At 43.0% G+C, this 16,591-nt stretch overlaps 1 protein-coding gene across 1 annotated transcript in view; it reads right to left on the bottom strand.

Annotated features, from left to right (window-relative positions):
• Positions 1 to 15,011, bottom strand: part of LOC146182518 (uncharacterized) — a 36,890-nt gene extending 21,879 nt beyond the window's left edge. Inside the window, exons 1-4 of the mRNA XM_084577650.1 lie at positions 14,819 to 15,011; positions 13,772 to 13,991; positions 11,963 to 12,222; positions 1,407 to 1,618 (exon numbers count right to left, since the gene is read on the bottom strand). Coding sequence (XP_084433776.1) covers positions 1,407 to 1,618; positions 11,963 to 12,222; positions 13,772 to 13,980 — 681 coding nt within the window. The 5' untranslated portion in view covers positions 13,981 to 13,991; positions 14,819 to 15,011. The remainder of the gene's footprint in view (positions 1 to 1,406; positions 1,619 to 11,962; positions 12,223 to 13,771; positions 13,992 to 14,818) is intronic.
• Positions 15,012 to 16,591: the final 1,580 nt, after the last annotated feature.

Below are 16,591 nucleotides of genomic sequence, written 5' to 3'. Positions count from 1 at the left end.
ACTTAGGTGATCAAACCAAGTAACTATAGTTCATTACTAGCATTCTATACAGCCACTACATCTGAATATCTTTGCATCTGAAATTCAGATGCAAAGAAAAAACTTGAATGGCTAAGAACACGAATGCTACAAAGACTTCATGGGGAACCAAAATCCCCACCCTCCTTTGCGTTCATGGAAATGCGCAGCAATGCTGGGAAGGTGTGGTTTCGTATATTTGGTTTGGTTATTCTTAGGCATAAAATGTGGATTCAGATGTAACAATGTGGCTTGAGGCATGCCTTTTAAGAATTACAATGAGGGTAACAACAAACTTTGACTTGCTATAAATTGTTACATACTACTGAAATTATTTATTCTGTGCATGAAGAAGGCACCGATTCAGAGGCAGAGTCCACGTTTCTAGCTTAACATTAGCCAAGCCATCTCCCCCTGCGGACAGAATGCTCTTTAAAAAACTTTCACAGATAGTGATGCCACTTCTGCCTCCGAGTAGTACTGAGAAACTCTATGGTGGGAAGTTCATAGTGCTCACACAATTACTTTTTAATGCACCCTAATTTACTGCACTGAGCAGCAATTAACTACCAGTGCCTGGCAACTATACTAGTCATAGCCTGGTCAAATATGACACAGGAATTTGTGAAGGTCTACTCATACAGAGTCAACGGGATGTCACCTTGGGCAGTCAGATGTTGCAAATTTGAGATCTACGAGCACTGCATGCAGAAATGACTTCATGAACTCATTCATGGAGATATCCGCAAGTTGAGTTTGTCAGCATGAACATAACCGCCCCTTGTAGTAGGATGGGTTTACACCTTCTGCTTTATGGTTTGTTTTGGTTATGGTTATGGTTTGATTTATTTTGCAAAGTCCGCCTATTCAGTGCCAGTGGGGACAGGCACTTGGCGTGAGCAGACGACTTCCTAGACGTGCAAGCATACAGTGCGAAAACCATAGCAACGAAAATGCAATAGCATACGACACCAACAGATTGTCTCTGTTTTCCAATATTCCAACATTATAAGCAAGCTCTTAAAGTGTGAGTGCCAACAGTTCTTTCTAAATTAATATTGCATCTGAAAACCAGTGTGCTTGTTAGGCACAAAAATTGGTTTTGACGGTGTGCTATGTTTGGACAATACGAGAGACTGCCATTTCTCATTTTGGGCAAATCTTACACTAACACATTCTTCTGCTCAACCATTGCAATTTATAGCCAGAATACTGAATTACAGGAGATTTGTGGTTGTAAAACATCGATCGCTGTCCTTTTCTGAACAAAATTTAAATTTCTGCACATGGTAGAAGTGTGCTCCATGAAGCTTAGAGTATCATGGTGGCTGAAGGGCTCTTTGAGAAGCCCACAGGCAGAAGCCTGCATATCCAATACTGTCACTCACCTTTAAGGACGTGCGTAGTTCAGCCATCCTCTCGTCTTGATGCAGTACCCGGAATTTAATTGATTGCTTGAAATGTGCGACGCTCTGCTCGCACACATCATGGAACATGCCCGCCAGAAAAACAGGGAGATGATGCTCTCTGATGATGGCATCCCCTGCTCGAAGAATGACCCGGCGACTGCTCACCAGGGACAGAGCATGCTCAAAGGGAACTGAAACGGGATGAGTGCACCAACATTTATGCAAGTATGTTACAGTTGTTCTCACTCCGTGGCAGTTCTTTTTCGAAAAGTGGGATATGCATAAAATAGTGATCTGGGCCTCCGAGAAGAGCTTACCGAGTGCTCTTCGTGGTGCAGAAAACAAGACTTGCATTTGAGTATCAACAACAGCACGTTAGTTATAGTTGTCTTTTGCCTCCTTCTATCCTAACCTCATGCAGCAGATTTTACAGGAGTCTTCTTCGAAGGAATGGAATAGTGACAAAAAGTGTCAAGGTAGAAACAACTGCTCAAGTGATTTCCGCGCATGATAGAGATAGCTTGGTTTGTGGGTTTAATGACTCGGGCTATGAGAGACGCAGTAGTAGAGGGCTCCGGAAATTTCAACCACCTGGGGCTCATTAACATGCACTGACATCGCACAGCAAACGGGCACCTTACTTCGCCTCCATCGAAAAGCGGCCACCATGACAGGGAGTTAATCCCACATCCTTGGGTTCAGTAGTTGAGTAGTCGAGCACCCTAACCAATGAACTGCAGCGAGGACCATGGGCAGAGTTTTTCCACAAAGTATTTATAGCAAATATTCATCTCCATCACACATTATACCCTAAAAAGCGCAAAGGACTATACATAACACTGCAGTTGAGATAAAGGTGTCACACAAAGTCGATTTTAGCATAATAAAGCAATAAAAATTACAACTAGAAGTGCTTAATAGTGGTGTACAAATACTCAAAATATTTTAAAGACAAATAAAATGTCCTTTCAGGTCAAATGAAATAATGAGTGTTCTATATTATTTGAAAGGCTGTGGCTAAAGGTACGTCCGACGGACCCGGTGCGTTTTTCTTCGGGATACGTCGTACGGATCCGGGAAATATTTTTAAGAGGTACGGCGGACGGACCCTATCAGGTGTTTATGTCGTCGGGAAAGCCGGACGGATCTGGGAGGGGTACGGCGGACGGACCCGATCGGTGGGGTTCGTCCGACGGACCCAACGCATTTTTCTCCGATATGGGCCTTGGGATCCGTCAGGAAAGCCGGACGGATCAGAGATCCCCAGATGTGGTTGTAGCAGCAACTTGGTAGCCATATGTAGCCAAATCGAAGTTGGTACGAGGTGTGCGAGGTGCAAGAAGTATGTACTACATATACTACATGCGTGAAATGTGAAATATTACAAAGAATAGTACAGTGGCAAGAATAGTGCCTAGAATGGGTGATAGACTACGTGTTGGCATGGTGATAGGTTTACGTGAGTTGGACCGCGGCAGGGTGGCAAGCACGACCAGAGCGCAAGCGCAATGTAATCGCGGTGTTGACGGCCAGCCCGCGGCGCGCACGTCCGCTCATTTGGCCCTCGTTATCATGTGGATTAACATCTACGACGGTCGTTATGTAGTTATGTAGTTTTGATTCTTCAAAGTTTCCTCACTTCCATCTGTGATGAGATGCGTCACGCTTTCTGCTCGCATTGAGGTTTGGTGCTGCAAGTTCTACATACATATACAAGTGGCGCTGAAAAAGCTGGGTACCGCTGGCGTGTCTCTAGCCCAAGCATCGATCATTCGTGTTTGTTGTACAACTGGAATGTGTGGTTTGTGCTTACCGTGAGATGCTGTGATGTACGGATTACGTCCTACGAGTGTGCTGTGTGAGACTACAAGAGTGCTGTGATGAGTGCGCCGATGTCTGGACGGACATCAGTCTGTCCGTTTTTGATCGGCGATGTTCCAGGTGCATGTCAGTGTTTATTAGGTGCAGTGGTAATTTATTTACACGCGCTGTGCACGAAAATAAGTCATCGACAATTTGTTATCAGACTGCACTACAGAGCTCAAAATTCGGAAAATGGGAATGCACATGATGCAGTTTTCGCATGTTGGAATGGACCGAAAAATAAGTGCCCAGCCCACACCGCCGAGATGCGCATAACTACAGGTGAAATTGTTCAGGTTTCTGTAAAATAGCTGCCTGGCACAGCACCTTCCTAAATGTTCAGGCTTTGTACTATTGTTGAAGGCCACTCTATCATTAATAAAGGAACAAATATGCGTCATGTGTTAATGACTAGTGCTTTTTCAGTATATTATGTTCATTTTTTTTTTTCGTTTTTTTCTTAGTTTCCTTTGTTTTTCATGCTAGCCAAACACAAATGGTACACTTTTAAATTTGTCAGTCCAAAGCTGAACATGAATATCTGCCATGCATGTGACAGCTGTAATGCTGGAAAGGTTGACATGTATAGCATGTATGTACACGCTGCAACATCACAGCGGCGCATTCGGCTGCTTGTCCCAAGGTAGTGATGTTTAATGCCAATGATGGCAGTCGCACTTTGGTGCAGGTTAAATGCAAATGCATGTTTCCTGCAAGATGTCAACGCAAAGTACTAAGCCCGGGCAGTCAAATTAGTCTGGAGCTCTCCACTACAGTATTCTTCATAGCTACATATATCACTTTAGCATGTGAAACTCTACATGCCAAAGGTAGGATGAGTTGTTTTTTAGATTTTGTAACCTCTCATCTATGTTTTGCAACATTTGGCTAATTTCAGTTCTCAAACAGTTGTTAAAGATGAAACCGAAGCAGTTCTTGGCATGGTTTCCTGCTTGGATTAAGTTGCTAATTGCAGTTCTTTGAAACTTGCATCAATTCTGGACAGTTCAAGTAGCAGGCAGTTGAATTACAGGAATGATATGGATCATGCATTTCAATTCTGACAAATGGAAAGTAACGGTCCCCTCCATGCATGCATAGGTGCCCTTAGACAAATACATACTCGGGTGTGTGATTGTGACACATATCAAGGGTCGACAGAAGGCCATGTGGAGCCAGTGTGATATTCTTCATGAAAACTAAAATAAAATTGTACAACAGCTGCTGTACCATGCAGAAAAAAATTGGTCATTTTGTGTATGATTAACTGACCATGAATAGCATCTTACTCAGAGTACGATGTGATATATAATATCTGGTTTAGCATCCCAAAACAACTATGGCTATGAGGAACACAATAGTTGAGGGCTCCAGTATAATTTCGACCACCTGGGGTTCTTTTACATGCACTGACACCGCACGGTGCATGATGGCCTATTGTTTCGCCTCTATTGAAATACCCCTGCTGTGGCTGGAACCAAATCTGCATCTTTCGGTTCAGCAGCCAAGCACTCTAACTACTGAGCCAGCGCAATGGGCCAAGTAACAAAATGCATGCCATTACATTTCCTTCTAGCCTGTGATTTCCTTCACAGAACTAATGTATACAAGAAAAAGTAAATAGCAAGAAAACACTAGTTTTATTGCACATTATAGTCACATTTCAGAAAACATTCTCTAGGAAGAAATTTCTCATAATGTTTCTTGAAAGAAGGCAGCAGAGCAGGTAAAATAACACAGAGCGTAAGAGGCACACACACGCACACAAGGACAATGCAGTGTTGTCCTTGTGTGCGTGTGTATGCCTCTTACGCTTTGTGTTGTTACTTGCTCTGCTGCCGTCTTCCAAGAGATGTGTGACCAATTAGCTCAGCGTTAGACTCTATTAGTACTCATAATGTTTGCATGGAAACCATGAAACAAAACAATGCACTTACTGAATTGTTAATGGGCAAGGTTGCATCTGTTCTACTCCATTGCACTTATCACAAAACCACAAGCCCCATCTGCTTTGGCCAATCACTTGATGAAACTAATGGAGACAGATGTCGCACACCACAGACTGGTCGTCTCGCAACATGTCTCTGCATACGTTGCATTTCAATTTCATGCCTTTCCACTTAGCTTCAACTGTCAGCATTACTAGTCACCCATCTTTTCTGAAATTCTTTTTTTACACTGTTGGGATCAGCATCCTTGTTAACGATGGTCTCTGGCATTCTCGATGCTATCATTTTCACATCTTCCTCACCTGGAAGAACGAAGAAAATGACAAGCCTTGAGCAGAGAAAAAATTAGGGAGACTCCTAATCTCCACTTGTAAGGGTATGATGCGCCACCGTTAATGGCTCTTGTCTGCAGATCCCATTGTGGATTCTCGTTAATTTACATGCCCTTTGCTACAGACTTAATTACAAAATCCTTAATTCATGCCTCTGTTACCTCAGACATACTCATTAGCATATGGTCGTAGGCTGCCCTGCTATGTGATAGACAACCTGGCATAGACCTCTGTAAGCCTCACGTTAACCAAACTGTACAAACATGCCTCCATGGCCTAGGAGTAACCTTTCTTAATCGGAGCTGAAACACCCCAGAACATATTTCAAATATAACTTTGTAAGCTTGAGTTAACAGCTCCTGCCATGTCGTGTGGCATCGTGACATTTGGCTCGTGGCACTTTTGGCTTGTGCACAGGGTTCATCTGTTAAATACTGGTTAACATGCATGAAAAATACATTTTCACACAAACTGGTAGCAAATGGTCAAGTGGTGCACTGCAGATTCTGAAATGTATACCTATATGCATGCAAGGATGGCATCATCACATAACATGATCAAGAGCTCTGTCAGTACCTGCAGTTACATGGCATTTCAATTCCCATTAAAGGACCACTTCAGACAATGGTTGTTGTTACCACAAGACCTGTTCTAACAGCATACTGACGCCATTCCACTGAGCAATGGACATGTATATGCATACCCTAGATAGCTCATGATTGTGGATCTCATTTATTTCTATGACTTCCAAGGAGTTCCTGTCGTCAGAAATCTTAAACTTTATGAAATCGGGACAGCTGTCTTGAAAGGTGATGAAAAGAAATAACCAGGTTACCTTGCCGCAATGCTAAATTACAGAGGGTGAATATGCTGCATGAAGATACCAAGAAGCTTGTACAAAGAAAAGTGAGAGTGAAATAGCAGGATTTTTGAAACATTGAAATAAACTACAAACTATACTTTGTCAAACCTGTCATCGAGGAATGGAAATCATGCAGTCATCAAAAACACAACATGGAGGACATTTTAGGTCATCTTCACAAAACACATACCCACACCTGACACACAGCTTCATACTTATGAAAGAGGACAAACCAATATGCAAGGACTGTGGAGATGAACTAACAATAAACCATATCTTACTTACATGTGCGCCAGAGTCGAGAAAATAAGAGGAAAACATTTTGTACAATTTTGCAACAGATCCCTTCCCATTCCAGCATGATCCTAGGAGAGGCGTGCAAATTTCCTGCATTTTTGGTTTCCTAAAATGTTCCTAAACAAGCTACAGCCTAAAGAAAATTTTAGTAATTACACACAAAATAAATACATTAAACCTTGTTCTTGGTGCATGGTAGCATTAGTCGCTTATGCACCATAAAAATCAACACAACGCTGTAGGGTATAGTTTGGTTAGCTATGTTATACGAGATAAGCTTTCGGTCTGGTGTGGTCCTTAATCACGTGACAGCGCTGTCTTGAGGTCTATGTCCCAGCGATCGGAAAGTGACCTATTCCAATAATTTTAAAAACTGAAGGCGATTTTACAGATCTCTAAAGTCGCGCGGATATTTGGTTTCGACTGGAGTGCTCAACTGCTTTATCAGCGTCCGCCTGCTTTGACAGCCTGGAGTGAAACTGTTAAAAAGAACACATTTTTGAACATTTAACGCGTTTCTGAAGGCGTTGCTTTCAATTACGGGGCCCACAAAAAGCAGCTAATATCAAACGCCGCCTAGGTAGGCTTTCTAGCAAGGCAGCGGTGTAGCGTGGAAAATCGCTCAGCCGGTCCATCGCTGGCGCCACCGACTTGAGGTGAACTGTTGAAACTTATAGCTACTGACCACACCTGAAACACTGAATTGTGCATGGTTAAGGCAGAGTTTCTCTAACACTGAGCACTGGTAGCTATAGATTTCGCGCCGATGAAAATCCGTCCTCTCTTCGATCATTGATACGTCCACGGTTGATCATTTATGCGCCTCAGGGTAGGCCAACCGTGGGAACATGGATGCGTGGTTGTAGCAACAATCACTTGCATGGCACACTCTGCAAAATTCCAAGAGTCAGCTTCTGCAACGAAATGTGCAGCGCACATTTTCTACCGCGTACCTAAGTCTGGCGACGCATGCATATCTCCCGCTCGTTTCAAAGCTGCGGCCGTTCAGTCGGGTCACGCTGCCAGCTGGTGGAGCTGATTCAGTACATCGCATCGCCTGCAGCTATGTGCGTGACAAGCGATGCTTGCCGTACCCAATCCTGAGTGAAGACCGTGATCTAATGGATAAACTCTGCGTAGTACCTCATCGAGAGTCGCGGCTAACTGATATCATAGCGTAGCAAGCGGAATGCGCACATACGCGTTCGACGTGCATATAGCCATGAGCCTGTATATCGACGTCCGCCGTATCTTTACGAGAATCGAATAGGTACGTCCGACGTACCTTTAGACACTTCGTATTTGAAAACATTTAAATATGTCTTCAGGTATTCAATAAGTTTTCAAATCACCGAAAACAAAAAGAAGTCACAATTTTTCTCAATAACAGCTGCCAAATGCTCACCTCTGACAGCACAGAGAATGATACCGCCGCATGCCTCAATCCAAGTGGGTAGAAAGGTTTACTACTGAGATGCAATCTGGTGCTATGTTGGTGCTTGTAATGCTCATAAACAGCCTCCACGATCGACTGACGCTGCAGGGCTAAAAAGCTATTGCAAAGCTACCTTGCAACTCTTGGCTCTGCATCATAGAATACTGCAATACTTTCTGCATGACCGGTAAGATCCCCACGAAATGAAAGCTGGTGAAAATTATGCCCTTTTTGGAACCTAGAAAGCAGCCAACAAGCTACAACATTGCATCTTTCCGACCCATCATCTTGATGAGTTGTACTAGTAAGCTTATGAGGCGTATGATCTACAAACGAACCACATGGTTCCTTAGGAGTTGAAATCAGTATTCTGAAGAAATGCAAAGGTCTGCATTTGAAGTGACTTCACCCTCATCTCATCACTTGAGGAGGACATTCATACTGGCTGCATCGCGAACTGTCTTCTTTGACATCAAGGTTGGTTTTGACTTTTTACCCATGCAATGCTTGTAGCCTTGGTCTCGGAGGGAAGTTATACAAATGGAATGAAAACTATAAAAAAAAAAGTGGAAAATCATTAAATCCTTATGAGTACTCCAAATAGTCCAACACTGTTTCAAGCAGCAGAGAAGGATGCACCTCAGGGAGCTGTGTTGAGACCCCTTCCCTTCAACATCACCCAGCTAGAAAACAAACCTATTGCGAGGAGTATGCATCATGATGTATGCAGATAACATCCACATCTTTCCACATCAAGAACACAATACATCAACCAGCAATGCCTACAAACAGTGTTGTAGAGTATCTCTCGATGTATGTCACTCCTCGAGGTTTTCCCCTCTTGCCACGAAAAAGTGTTGCGCCACGGATTTCAAAAGGAAAACAACGACCAAACAGGTGCTCCTCCTAGGCGGATGCACTTTACGTTACGTGCAATCTCAACGACTCCTTAGAGTTGTGATAGACAAAAATCTCTCTTGGACTCCACCTCAGATTATTCTGCAAGAGAACTGCACCGCAAGTTTTAAGATTCATGGCGGCAACATGACAAAGCTGTAACTGCCATTTTATGCTTCTGCTACATAAAGCCTACGTTGTAGGAGTATCTTACAAGTCCTGCACAGATTATATAAACAGAGTATGAGGTCGCTGGAAGCTGCGCTGAACAACTTTCTGTAGATAAGTCTTGGCCTCCGAAAGGGCTTTAAGAGCTATACTCTGCACCTCCCATGGCAAACCTCAAGGTGACCCGGCGCTGAACATTTGGCCTTGAACTTCCGCGCTGTGCAGCAAACATCGTCACTTTCATTCTCCAAGGTCATTCATCTGTGCAAACTACGTACTGCTCATGCACCGGTATCATCTGCACCTCGTCACAACTGCATGGCAAAAAACATGGCTGTGACTGAGTTTCAAATCCTTGCCAGAATGAGCAGGTCAGTTTCCCTGTCTCAGGCATGAGAACATAATGCTATTGCCGCATCCGATCACATCTTGTGTAAAACTACAACATACTCTTGCGCTGTGCAGTGAGCATCATCGTCTTCATGAACTTTCACCTGCGCCGTTCCTTCACTTAATCTAGGTAAATACGCCCTACGCACACACCATCTAGAGTGCAGGCGAGATCTGCGAGCGTAGTGTTGGGCGAATCCTTTAGGCATTGTGACAAAAAGGGGCGTGGCAAAGAGGAAACCACTCTCGCTAGACAGATACTACAGACAGTAGCGCCAGAGAGGCTGCCGAGACCATTGAGCAATGATACGCCAGACTAGCCTGTTGCTGGAAAGCTTGCTAAGCGCAGAAGCGAGTCAAGATCGAAACGGCAGCAGCGACTGCGATTGCAGCCGACGGATTACGCTCGTGGAACTTGGTTTTAGGATAGTTGAGCCTCAATTTTTTTTTTTCACTTAGGAACAGTAGCAGAAGTGGGATGCCTCCCGCTCGATGTCATCATCTCCCAAGAAACTATATGAATACATCAACATGTACTGCTAGAAAAGAAGCCCTTCCTATGCCAGGTTCAAATAACCCGCAGTAACTCTGCTTTTGGTCATGCAGTACAACTTCTCCATTTCCCAAATATTACTCATCCACTGACATTATTGGCTCTGGCCTTTCCTCCTTGGATATCGTCACCTTTCAGAATCAAGCAGTTTGTACCAGGTGTCAATTTAGGAGTCTCACGTTACAGGCTACACTCCTGCAAGCTGCTCCGACCTTCTTAGCTGAGCAAAGCTCTCAAATTGCCCACATCTTCATGTATGGCTCAACTTCAAAGAAACTTCCTCCTGTGGCCTTTACGTGCTATCAAAGAGTCAAACCTTTTTCTATTACCTGCAGAAAAAGACATCCTTAATGACAACAAAGCTTGGTGGTGCTTAGGAAGCCATCTCTTATATGCTTCCCCGGACCACTGTCCGCCAGGTGATTTTCATAGATTCCAAAGCAGCTCTGTAATCTCTACCCAACCTTTTAAATGAGACCAGTCACCAGACTGCAAAACTTTGGCACTGGTGATCTATACCACTTGGCTATTCCCACAGGCCACTCCATAACATTTCAGAGAATAACAGCTCACTATGGCATTTTGGCTAATAAAAAAAAAAGCACACGAAGCAGCCCACAGAGCTCTTTGGCATCATAACCAAAGCAGGTCTTCTTCAATGACTCACATCTCAAATCTTGACTACCAACTAGACTTCCTCGTTATCTGGAAAGTGTTCATCATTGACTTCGATTCAAAGCTGCTCTCACAAATAACCTATTATTCCTTGATCGAAGATAAAGCGCACGGGAAGACACACACAAGAGAAGAAAACACAGGACTCTTGTGTGTGTCTTCCCGTGCGCTTTATCTTCGATCAAGTTACAATGCACCATCTAGCCCAACTTCAAGTTTTGTTAAACTACCTATTATTCCGTTTAGGACAAGTGAAGTCATATTATTGTGACAACTGGACAGCAGTGAAAACAGTCGAGCCTGCTCTGTTTGAATGCCCAGCATATGCCGAAGAACGTGCACATTATGAACATGTCATGTGGTCGTTCATACAAGTTCCATTAACAGTGGATTGTGCATTAAGTCCCTTAGCTTGCCATAGGCAGTTTGACACATACAATGAAATTTTTATTTCCCCATCTAGATGTTTTGGACTCTGTCAGACTGTTTGGAGGACATTGTACGTCACTTCCAATTATTTTATAGCATACCAGTTTGATGCATTTCATTCCACATTCCATGACCTCGTAATTTTTTTATTTCCTTTTATTCTTTTTTTACCCATTTTACACCTCCTCCTTCCCTTCTTCCCTGCGCAGAGCAGCAAGTCAGTGGGTTTGAACTACCAGCTAAATTCTCTGTCTTTTTCAATTAAAAGCAATCAGGTTTAGCTAATAACTAAAGCTGACACCGTGCTTGATCTCTAAGAATGTTGCTCATACCTCGTGCTCTCCTCATCCGTGAAATGTGGCGCTAGTTCGTTCACAGATCATTTTGCTGTGTCATATATACAGTCATTGCAAACGTACCAGCTTTATGTTTGTTACAGCACCTAACTCAACAATACTTCTCATGGTATTTTAGCACTACGAGCCATCAAAGCACACTGTGCCAGAGCTATATTGATTTCACTCTACAGTAAATAATAGGGCAAATTTTGTTATATTAGTCATGGTGCCAAATGAATAAGAGAGTTCATTCCAAGGAACTGAGAACAGAAAATAAAGAATCAAGAAGGCATTACAATTTCTCTGTTAATAAGCATCAATGATGTTAGCTTCCATTAACCACTTACCACTGACATGAAATTCTTTGGACTCGGTAATCTGGTTCCAACTCTTGAAGACCGCAGTCAGCACCTTCACAAGTGTCTCCAAGACCTCCTGAAACTGCACACTTATATTGCTCCGCAGCAGTTGCTTGGAGTCCAAGAGAGCGTTCTCCAGGATTTCTCTACGTTCCTCCCAGTTCAGTGCCTCAAAGCGACACCGGAAAAGCATTGACTCCGCTTGCAGCACCGTGTTGAGAGGAGATCCAAATAGACACAGCAGTGACCTGCGTTAAATACACCAGACCAGTGTGGAGCATATATACAGGGTCTTGAATATTTGAGGCCCGGTTTTTTAAGAAATCGTATGAGAAATCTACTGGACTATTCGAGCTGAAATAATGTTCACAGAGTAGCAAAATATGGTCTACATTATTTGGCAAGTGATTCAACACCGGTACTTGCCTAGATTTTTTGCAATCGACGAAAAACTGCTCTCGGCAGCGTGCATAATTTTCACAGAAGAGAGCAGAAAAGCTGCTTTGACATGGTGCGCCATCTGTCGAGCAGCGAGGCAAGCGCGCCAACGACCGGAATGGCGCTTGCCTTGTTGCTTGACAGATGGCGCATCATGTCAAAGCAGCTCTTCAACTATCTTCTGCAAAAATTGTGCATGCTGCCGAGAGCAGTTTTTCGTCGATTACGAAAAATATAGGCAAGTACTGATGTTGAATCACTTATCAAATAACTAGACCATATTTTGCTACTTTGTGAACATTATATCAGCTCGAATAGTGCAGTAGATTTCGCATAGCATTTTGTTAAAACTCGGGCCTCAAATAGTCAGGACCCTTTATATGAATACATGCAGCAATTATAATGAAACTGCCTTTTGCGAAAAGCAAATTTTCAGGATGTTCTCTAGTTGTTTTGTGGCCCCAGTTGTATGAGTGAGACAGCGAAATAAGTTCACATAAGCTGAATTATTTTCAGAGGCTATAATTAAATTATCCCCAAAATATGTAGGATAACTAATTTAGAGTTGTAGTGGACACATTCAGATTGCACTTATATGCACAAACAGTGGTGTAATGAAAAATTTCTTGTTGCACAAAAAACCTAGCTTGCCGAGTGTACGTGACAGATAAATAATGCACGAACCCAAGAAACATTGTTAGATAAGTTGCTGCAATCTGAAATAAATGCAAGGAGGGCTGTGGAACTAAGACACACTCGATAAATACAAGATGAGACTACTGCAAACTTTCAAGTAACTGAGGTACATAAAAATTGAGTCATATACAATTTGGGCACATACAAACGTATATACATAAATACTGCACAGGCAAGGAATGCTTTTGGAACAAAAAAGAGAGAAACAAACAGAACAGCTATGGCAGTAATCATATAAGTGGGGCCTCAAGAAAACGCATTTTACTGTTATGCTGAGAGATTAACATGTTACTGGTATAATCCAGGCCGCAGTGGCAGCACTTCAATGGAAGCGAAATGCTAGATGTTCAGGTGGATGAAGTTATGTGGAGCCTTCTACTACACTGTCCATCATAGCTCGATTTGCCTTGGGATATCATCTCATAAAATCAGCTAACCAATCATCTTCAGCATCTTACAATATGTGTCCTTTCGGTATGTTTCCTGCCCATATCGGTCAACTCCTACACTCCTATAACTTCCAATACCGGCGAAATTTTAAAGCATGCATATATTTCCATTTTGTCTATTAGTTGACTGCAAACCATCATACTTTAAAGTGCAACAGCAAAGAACACAGACTGTGTTAAGTTCTAGCTTTAATTTTAGGCTCAGTTCACCTACCTGAGAAAAATATGTGACACACAGTCTTGCGGGGAGCCTTCGATAAGGCATTCATGGCATGTTTCATCCTGTTCAAGCAGATCACGTACAGCATGAACGTTGCCTTCGCATTGGGAAATCTTCATCAAGATGGCCAACCTACGGTGACACATGATGCACAGATGCTCCAGATCAACCTCATGATCCGGATATAAGAGGTAGAACACCATCTGGAAAAGAGCTGACAAGCAGCAAAAATGCACCAGATGCAGAGTGAGTTTACAACTGCATTTCTCTGAACATAGAACATGTCTTGAAGCTTTTTACAAATTTTTACAGCCGGCTGATAACATAATTATACAAAGAGCAGCTGGACAGCATACATTATGATGAGTGCTTAAGCTTTGAAGTCCTCATTTACTTTAAGTAGAGCCTGGAAATTCAGGCACTAAAAAGGACCACATGCATTTAAGCTGAAAAATAAACTGGCTGGAAGACAAAAACCAGAAAATTATTATTGCTTACAGACAGACTGAAATAATAAAATCTGGACTAGACTCCTTCAGTGCACCTCACATTCCTAGAATTCACAAATTATTTGAGATAAGCTTCTTTTCCGCTACGTGCGTTAGTGGTGTGAACTTTAGTCACGAGAGCTCACGGCAACTCGTGTCTGAGCTGATGTGCTCTTACCCTATCCACACAGCATGCGTCCTGCGAAGCAGCATCGCTTTCTTTTCCCGATTTTTTTTTTTTTTTTTTTTTTTTTTTTTTTTTTTTTTTTTTTTTTTGCGCGCGCGCACGTCTTGACAAGCAAAACTAGAACTCGTGCCATACCACTTCTACTTCTCTAGTGCTGTACTCCTGTAATGTTGGTCCATATTTCTGGGGCGGGTAATAGGGGCATGAGACGCCAGCGATGTCAGGAAAAATGCCGCATTCAGACGTCAGTAGGCACTTACAGCAAAATACCGATAGCTACAGGACTTAGTCACGGCCTTTAATGATGTGACAAACTCCGCTTTAGAATACTATACTACATTGCAAAACGCGTGTTCCAATACTCACCTCGTAAGTATATCGTAAGGTTGACAACCGGCAGTCGAGCTTGCCACTCTCACGACCACTGTGCTCACGACGTTAAGGCAGTTAAGGTGTTCCAACACTACCCTTTCAGCGACGAAAACTGTTTTTTCCGCGGGGAGCCGGAGTTTCTACCATTTCTACTTCCGCCATGGCTATGCCGGAAGAATAGATGGATGGATGGGTGGATGGATGATAGTGGCTCTGCCATTTGTATCGAACGGCAGCTTGCGCCGCCTAGCCAAAAAATTTAAAGAAATATATTTATCTCTTCTCTATTTTTAGCTTCTAATTCGCCCGTATCTGCCCCCCTCCCTTTTTTTTTTCTTCTCTTTATTCTCTTGACTTTTTTCACCAATCCTCTAACCTCTCTTTTGTTATCAAAACGCGTTCCTCATCCATTCGTCCATCTTTCCCAGCAAATCCCAGTGCTCTCTCCAGATCTGCCGCTTTTCCCGCGGGAAGGGCAGGACGTATTAACAACATGTTCCGTTGTTTCCGCCTCAGTTCCGCACGCCGCGCATAATATATCTACTTCCTGAAATTTTTTCCTGTACGTTTTTGTTCTGAGGGCCCCTGTCCTAGCCTCAAACAGCAATGAGCTCCCTCGTGAGTTGTCGGATAAACTTTCTTTCTTTATATCCTGTTTTCGAGTTCTATACATACCCAATGCTGATTTTCCGTGCATTCTTTCCTCCCACATTTTCCCATGCCTCCTTTACCTGCTTTTCAATGCTGCTGTTTTGCTGCGGTGCATCTCCAAACTCTAGGTACTTAAATCTGAGCTTTCGGGTTCTGTTAGTCCATTTCGTATTCAGGCTTTTCATGAAGAGGTGCTTGTACATTTTTCGTGCCCACCTTGATTCCTCCATTTCGGTTAGTCTCTGATCATATTTTAGTTTGCTAATTGCCTCTCTAACCTCAAATGATGCCCAGCCCATATCACCCTGGACTCCTTCATTAGGTGTGTTGCCATGTGCTCCCAATGCCAATCTACCTACCTTTCTCTGTCTGATTTCAAGGCCTGACTGTACTTCTGATTTCATGCACAGGACTGCATTTCCAAAAGTGAGTCCTGGTACCATAACACCCTTCCATACCCCTCTAACAACCTCATACCTGTTATAATTCCAGAGGGCCCTGTGTTTCATAATATCCGAACTCCTTTTCCCTTTGTCTATCGTGATTCTTTCATGCTTTTCTGGGTAATTTTTTCCTTCATTGATCCATATGCCCAGGTATTTATAGCTCTCCACATGTTCAACCTTGGTGCCTTGTATTTCCAGCACATCCCCCTTTCATCATTAAATACCATTATTCCTGATTTTTCGCTGCTAAATTGCAGTCCCAGCTTTTCGCCCTCTTCTCCACAGATCTTAAGCAGCTCCTGCAACCCATCCCTCTTATCTGCCAGCAGTACAATGTCATCTGCGTACATCAATCCTGGTAGAACTTGTGTTACTTTCTGTCCTCCCTGCATATAGCTTGCATCGAATCCCATATTACTTTCCTCCAGGCGCCTTTCCATTTGGCTCATGTATATCATGAAAAGCAGCGGTGACAGTGGGCACCCTTGCCTAAGCCCCCTTTTTATTTTTGCTGGTTTTGTTGTTTCCGTCTCCCATACTATCACTGCCTCATTATCTGCATACTCTTCTTGTATGAACTGAACCAGGTTTTTATTCAGGCCATATTCCTTCAACTGGTCCCACAGTTTTTTCTGATCTACACTGTCATATGCCCCTTTAATATCTAAAA

Source organism: Amblyomma maculatum, chromosome 8, assembly GCF_055883805.1.
Source record: "Amblyomma maculatum isolate TAMU_Amacu chromosome 8, ASM5588380v1, whole genome shotgun sequence".
Taxonomy (NCBI): Eukaryota; Metazoa; Arthropoda; class Arachnida; order Ixodida; family Ixodidae; genus Amblyomma; species Amblyomma maculatum.
Note: the sequence above shows the minus strand (reverse complement) of the source record. Positions and strands in the feature narration are given on the sequence as shown.